At 40.1% G+C, this 7,500-nt stretch overlaps 1 protein-coding gene across 1 annotated transcript in view; it reads left to right on the top strand.

The window, feature by feature from the left end:
- The window catches only part of LOC144958367 (uncharacterized), a 126,362-nt gene that overhangs the window by 86,959 nt on the left and 31,903 nt on the right, over window positions 1-7,500 (top strand). Inside the window, exons 15-17 of the mRNA XM_078890330.1 lie at window positions 1-5; window positions 6,499-6,684; window positions 7,325-7,500. The exon at window positions 1-5 is cut by the window's left edge and continues 115 nt beyond it; the exon at window positions 7,325-7,500 is cut by the window's right edge and continues 28 nt beyond it. Of these exons, the coding sequence (XP_078746456.1) occupies window positions 1-5; window positions 6,499-6,684; window positions 7,325-7,500 (367 nt within the window). The remainder of the gene's footprint in view (window positions 6-6,498; window positions 6,685-7,324) is intronic.

Genomic DNA, 7,500 nt, shown 5'->3' with positions numbered 1-7,500 from the left:
AGGAGGTGAGTCAGAAGTGGTTGCCGTACTCAGTCGTTGATACAGTCATCAACTGTGAGGAGCATATCAGGAGGTGGGTATGGAATGGTTACTATGCCAGTGCCACGTTTAAGAATAACGCCAGTTGTTAGTACAGTCATCAACTGTATGGAGAAATCAGGAATTGGGTATGGAATGGTTACTATGCCAGTGCCACGTTTAAGAATAACGCAGTTGCTGATATCGTGGTCGAGATGAGTTGGGGATGATTGGCATTCAGGTATTGCTATTGTTTGTAACTATGTCTATTTGAAGATAATGATCTTAGTTTCCTACAGTGACAAAACTAAAATCTCTGATTTTGTTGTTGTCATTTTAACCCTAAAAATCACATTTTGTAACAAAGTTCTCCCTGACATAATGTAGTTCTGAGATATAAGACCACAATTTCGATTTGTGTTGAAAATAGCATTTAGAAGCAACGTCTTTAAAAAGAGATTTATGCGATACCCAAAGAGGGAATTAATTTACGAACAACAATATTATACTGTTATAATCTTCCAAAAAGGGGTGTTGATTTCTATGCTATACAAAAAGAGGGGATATAACTCTCACAAGATAATATTACAACACTTTTGAGGAACAATAGGATTCTCAATAGTCTGATGTCACGTCCGCCCAGCAACCAGCAGCTTGGTTCAAAACAAAGAAAATTGATACTCTTTATTCTTTATGCTGGCTAGAATTTTTTCACGTTATGTGATCAGAATGTATAAAATGTCAAAACATGTTCAGTTATTTAATACTTTTATCCTCTGGATACACTTTTATGCTCGTCGGAGAAGTATTTCAAAATATTTGGCGGTGATCGAGATAATGCTGACTTCCTATGCGTCATTACGAGGGAAGTGACGTCACGACTGTTGAACCCTATTGAAAGAGTACCGAGTTAAGAAGACGGTCATCTCAGCATGTGGTTTGATGTCTTTTGTCATGACAGTTGGCATCTAAATATAGAACACCCCTTTCCGTTAAACTCAAACCGTTACAGAAACGCAGACGGTCAAACCAAATCCTTTTTTTAGCTTGGGCGACCGAAGAGTTTCTGGAATGTCAGAATTTATGAAGGACAAGAAGAATTAATGAAGCTGATATACAGAGAAGTGGTAAGTCCTGGAATGAGATAAAAAAGTTAGCTCGGGATAGAGAAGGAAACTGTTTGTCTGTGGCCTATACCCTGACCCAGGGTGAAAAAGGCAATGATGATGATGATAAATATCCACTAAACGTGCTCAAAGCGCTTTACAAGGGGTTACTAGCCAACAGCAGCACGTAACATATAGAACGAGACTCCTGCTTGGCGTTATTACATTGTTTCCGACAGAGACAACGCTGTTAACGGCCAGGTACTCATTTTACACCTGAGTACGATGAAAGAATGTGAGTAAAGAGCCTTTTCCAAGGACTCAATTATGCACCGAGTGAGGAAAAAAGTTAGCTCGGGATAGAGAAGGAAACTGTTTGTCTGTGGCCTATACCCTGACCCAGGGTGAAAAAGGCAATGATGATGATGATAAATATCCACTAAACGTGCTCAAAGCGCTTTACAAGGGGTTCCTAGTCAACAGCAGCACGTAACATATAGAACGAGACTCCTGCTTGGCGTTATTACATTGTTTCCGACAGAGACAACGCTGTTAACGGCCAGGTACACCTGAGTACGATGAGAGAATGTGAGTAAAGAGCCTTTTCCAAGAACTCAATTATGCACCGAGTGAGGCTCGAACCAGGATCTTCCGATCCGAAAGCGAGTGTCATACCACAAGACCACATAGCCACACATCTATCCTCAATGCCCTTAGTTTGAGTCCTATCATGGACTGCGCAAAGTTGTATCAAGGAGTGGGGGGGGGGGGAGCTCTTTATTCATTTTTTATCAATATACTCAGGTGTAAAATGAGTACCTAGATAGTGTTGTATCTCTGGAAACAAAACATTGTAATCGCGCGTTATATGTGTCATTTCTCATCGTTTTGTATCAACATTTTCTGTTGGCTTTGGACCCATTTTAAAGCACCTAAATCACATTATTTGATATTGCGCTATATGAAAGTCCATTTTTTAAAATTTACACAATAGAAATCCTGTTTCGACCGCAATAGGCTTCACCAGTCGTGACGTCGCTTCCCTCGTAATGACGCATCTTAACTTAATAACTGGTTCTAAACTATCGAGAAAACGGCGGACGCCCTTCTGAAATACTTCTCCGACGACCATAAAAATGTATCTAGAAAAGAAAAACATCATAAATCTGATCATGTTTTGACTTTTATACATTATGATCACACGACATGTAAAAAAGTTCTAGCCAGCATGAAGAATAAAAAGTACCGATTTTTTTGTTTAGAACCAAGCTGCTCGTTGCTGGGCGGACGTGACATCGGACTATTGAATCCAATTATATTTGATCGATCAATACGCCGTACGCAAAGCGACATAGTTTCCATAATCGTACGAACACCAAGCGGCCTATATCACTGAGTTATCACTCACACACACACACGCACACACCACGGTTACAAACGGAGACTACTTTATAAATATGAAATCCTGACGCAAGATTAATGGCGCTATGGGTGGCGGAATAATTTATCAGGCGGAACGGGCTTGATGGCTGTGTTGTGATACGGTCGTAAAATTAAAATATGGGCCCTTTTATTTTTTTATCTTGAAACCATGGCATGGCAGTTCATGATTTAAAGGCTTTGGTGTTAATAATTGATACACGCTGACAAGCCTTACCCTCTCATAGGGGGGGGGGGGGGGGCTGATAGCTCAATTGGTAGAGCACTCGCTTCACACGCAAAGGGACCAAGATCGATCCCGTGTGCAGTCGAGATTTTTTCTGCCACCCCCCCCCCCCCACCCCTGTACACCCAGCAGTGAATGGGTAGCAGTGTCGGTTGGATTTGGCGGAAAGTACTTTGCGATAGACTAGCGTCCTATCCAAAGGATAGCAAGGAATTGCTATTGTCCGTTTCACGCTATAGAAACCGGGATAAAGTCCGGCTCCATGGGCCCAATGGCTCTGAAGGACTACTTACCCTCTCATATGGGCTGAGTGGCCGAGTGGTTAAGATATTGCACTGTGACCAGGAAGATCCCAGGTTCGAGCCCGGCTTCAGGCACTTTATTTTTTTTCTTGGGCAATATTATTAACCCCCAATTTGCTCACAGTGACAACATGGGTGATTCCTGTTGACATCAAACATTCTGTTTGATGGATTATCTATATTATTCCTTCATGGAATGTCTAGGCGACAGTTTCAACTGGTACCTTTGCGAAAGGGCGTAATTTCTATTCTAGTTTTTTTTTTGGTGCGGTTAAGTGGTCTTGTGGTATGACACTCGCTCTCGGATCGGAAGGTCCTGGGTTCGAGCCTCGCGCGGCGCATAGTTGAGTGCTCAAAGCGCATTATTAGGGGTCCCTGTTCATCAGCAACACGTAACATGTAGAGCGAGAAATATCATCTGTTAGGCGACATTATAATTTTTTTCGGACAGAGACAACGATGCTAACGGCCAGGAACTCATTTTACACCTGAGTACGGCGAGAGAATGTGAGTAAAAAGCCTTTCCCAAGGACTCAACTATGCGCCGAGCGAAGCTCGAACCCAGGAACTTCTGATCCGAAAGCGAGTGTCATCCCACAAGACCACATAGCCGCACAATTTAACTGACTTAAACTTAACTATAGTAAAACTGAAATATGTTTTTCTTTTGCTAGGCAATTTAATAACAATGTGAAATTGAATGTAAGATTCGATTTAATGTATAAAAACAGATAGAATGGGCGTTTCGAGTTTCCCTTTTATCAACAAACACGATGAATGAAACTCTACAGATGAATGAGATTATGTGGTAGTGGCGTTAAGATGAACTCATCTTAACAACGCCACAACCACATTATCTTATTCGCCTGTCGTGTTTCATTCATCCTGTTTTGTTGATAAAAGGGAAACCCGAAACGTCCATTCTCATTCTATCTGTTTTTTTGTAAGTTAAGTGGAAGCTTACATTCAATTTCACATTGTTAATTATTTCTTCTAGCTTCGAGCAGCACCATTTACATTTTGCTAGGCCAGCAATTCTTAAACAATGTAAACTGTAAATCATCGTTTTAAAAAGTTTTAATTGACATTTGTCGATTCCATTTCCAAATTTTTAGGAATGAAATTTTCTAATGGCATTGCAAATGTAATGGGGAAGCAAGTATTGATTTATGGGTTGGGGTTATTTCAATTTCGGTTATTTGGATTTGAGTGTCTTTGAAAAACTGATTAAATTTGATATATCCTCTTTCACCTCCTCCTCCTTCTCTTTGTTCTCTCTCTCTCTCTCACTCTCTCTCTCTCCCCCTCCCTCTCACTTTCTGCTCTCTCTCTCTTTCTCTACTCTCTCTCTCTGTTATCTCTCTCTCTCTCTCTCTCTCTCTCTCTCTCTCTCAAAAATTAGCTTTTATATATCGCAATATTCACTAAATGTGCTCAAAGCGCTTTACAAGGGGTCCCTAGCAAACAGCAACATTTAACATTCAGGACGTGACATGACGCCTGTTAGGCGATATTACATTTTTTTTTCGGATAGAGACAACGCTGTTAGCGGCCAGCTACTCATTTTACACCTGAGTAAGGTGAGAGAATATGAGTAAAGAGCCTTCTTCAAGGACTCAACGCCTGTAATAATTTTACCTGAGTACGGTGAGAGAATGTGAGTAAAGGGCCTTTTCCAAAGACTCAACAGCGAGGCTCGAACCCAGGCCAGCCGATCCGAAAGCGAGTGTCATACCACAAGACCGCTTAGCCGGATATGAGTACACACTACACACCAATATTATAGATAGTTCGAAGTTGACGTCACTCGGGTCTTTGTTGTTGTTTTTGCCATCCGCGTTTATGAGTAATTCTCACTAAACTGTATTAACCTGACTATAAACGTTCATGGTTGCACACAATTTTGTGTATTGGTCCTTTATACTTCCGGATGGCAGTGTTGTGAGTTTCTTAGGCAAACGCATACTATCTATAGACCACATTTCAATGGACACATAGATAACCACGCCTTTCGGACAGTCGTTCATTATGTAAACAATGGCAGTGATTGGTAAACATGGCGTACTTCACATGTTTTACTATCGGTGGTATGTGTCTAAGTAAAACACCCACTGTTCTACCTTAATCAATAGAACCAACACAGAAAACTGTGTGTAAATTTAAACGTTTATAATATGCCTGAGATGAAAACCATTTGAAAACTAGTCATTTGGCGGTATAAAAATAATAACAATAGGATTCAGTAGTCTGATGTCACGCCGCCTGGCAACGGCAGCCATCTTGGTTCTAAACAAAGAAAATCATTACTTTTTATTCTTCATGCTGGCTAGAACTTTTCATTCCCTTTTCATATGCCTTGTGATCAGAATGTGTAAAAGTCAAAACATGATCAAATTTATGTGTTTGTTTTCCTCTGGAAACGCTTTTATGCTCGCCGGAGAAATATTTCATACGGGCTTCCGCCGCCATTGTTCCGATAGTTTAGAGCCAGTGTTACTAAGTTACCATGCGTCATTAGGAAGGAAGTGACGTTACGACTGTTGAAGACTATTGGCAGAGAGAGGTCGATAGACAGTATGCGCTTGGTTAAGAACTCACAACATTAGCATCCGGAAGTATAATGGACCAACACACAAAACTCTGTAACTTTAAACGTTTATAGTCTGGTTAATGCCGTTTAGTGAGAATTATTCATAAACGTGGATGGCAAAAAACAATGACAAAGACCTGAGTGATTTCAACTTCATTCTTCGTATATGTGTTATTGTTATAGATAGTATTCGCTTGGTTATGAAGCTCACAACATTGCCATCCGGAAGTATAACAGACCAACACACAAAACTCTGTGTAACCTTAAACGTTTATAGTCTGGTTAATACAGTTTAGTGAACATTACTCATAAACGCGGATGGCAAAAACAATAATAAAGGCCTGAGTGACGTCATCTTCGAACTATCTATAGATAGAATGCGCTTGGCCAAGGAGTTCACAACATTGCCATCCGGAAGTATAACGGACCAACACACAAACTCTGTGTAACCATGAACTTTTATAGTCTGGTTAATACAGTTTAGTGAGGACAACTCACAAACGCGGATGGCAAAAACAATAACAAAGGCCTGAGTGACGTCATCTGCATACTATCTATAAGTAACCAGCCATGCTTGTCGAGCACCTTTGTTGGTGTGTCACAACTTCCACGCTTTACGTTACATATTTATTCTCAAACGGTGAACACTTCTCACTATGTGGGTCATTTTGAGCACACTTCGCGATATGACCAATGACCTCGAGCACATGGAAATGTAATATAAATCATGCCCATTGAGTCAACCTGTCTATTTTCGAACCAGCTCACCTGATTTTGAGTAGATTAAAAAATATATATAAATTGTATTCCTCTCAGACGTATGTCCCCTCTCATGGTTAGACATCGACGGCAGATGTTACCGATTTTTCCCAGAGTACAACGCCCAGGCCACTCTTACATGTATCTCTATGGGTGGGTACCTAACTGTGTTTGAGTCGGATGAGGAAAAAGCATCAGTCATCAACACACTGAGTACTATCCCTTCGTTGGTTGGAGACAATGGTAAGATTGAAATTTCTCTTCTCCTGTATTATATATCAGTTGTTCGTGCTAAATTTATTAATTTTCCAATCAAAATTTGACAATATAGGTTAAAAACAAGCAAGTTTGAATTATTATTAATCAAATAAGGGCTTTTATCTATCAATTTAACTGTCTATCTATCTATCTATCTATCTATCTATCTATCTGTCTGTCTATTTGTCTATCTATCTATCTGTCAATCTATCTATCTTTACATCTATCTATATATATATATATATATATATATATATATATATCTATTTATCTATCTATCTGTCTGTCTGTCTGTCTGTCTGTCTGTCTATCTATCTATCTCTCTATCTATCATCTATTTATCTGTCTATCTATCTCTCTATGTAACCATCTACCTGTCTATCTACCTATTTATCTATCTACTATCTGTCTGTCTATCTGTCGATCTATCTATCTATCTGTCGATCTATCTATCTATCTATCTATCTATCTATCTATCTATCTATCTATCTATCTGTCTGTCTGTCTGTCTGTCTGTCTGTCTATCTATCTATACGTCTATCTATATACCTATCTATCTTTCCATATATCCATCCATCTATCTATCTATTATTTATCTATTTATTTTTCTTAAATGAATCCACAGAAACCTGGGCCATGGGCCTGTATTTCCAAAGGCCCTATTCTTCCAGGGCCCGCCACACAAACGGTGCCTGGGTAACTCCCTCTTTGCAGTCCTACGCAACTTCCGCCACATCCGACTGTTCGGCCTTCCGGTTTCCTTCTGGCGCTCAACTGCCCGAGGGAGGTTCCTGCGGGAAG

Source organism: Berghia stephanieae, chromosome 12 (genome assembly GCF_034508935.2).
Source record: "Berghia stephanieae isolate SIO BIC M18660-M18661 chromosome 12, UCSD_Bste_1.3, whole genome shotgun sequence".
Classification (NCBI taxonomy): domain Eukaryota; kingdom Metazoa; phylum Mollusca; class Gastropoda; order Nudibranchia; family Aeolidiidae; genus Berghia; species Berghia stephanieae.
This window is presented reverse-complemented; position numbering and strand designations above follow the sequence as displayed.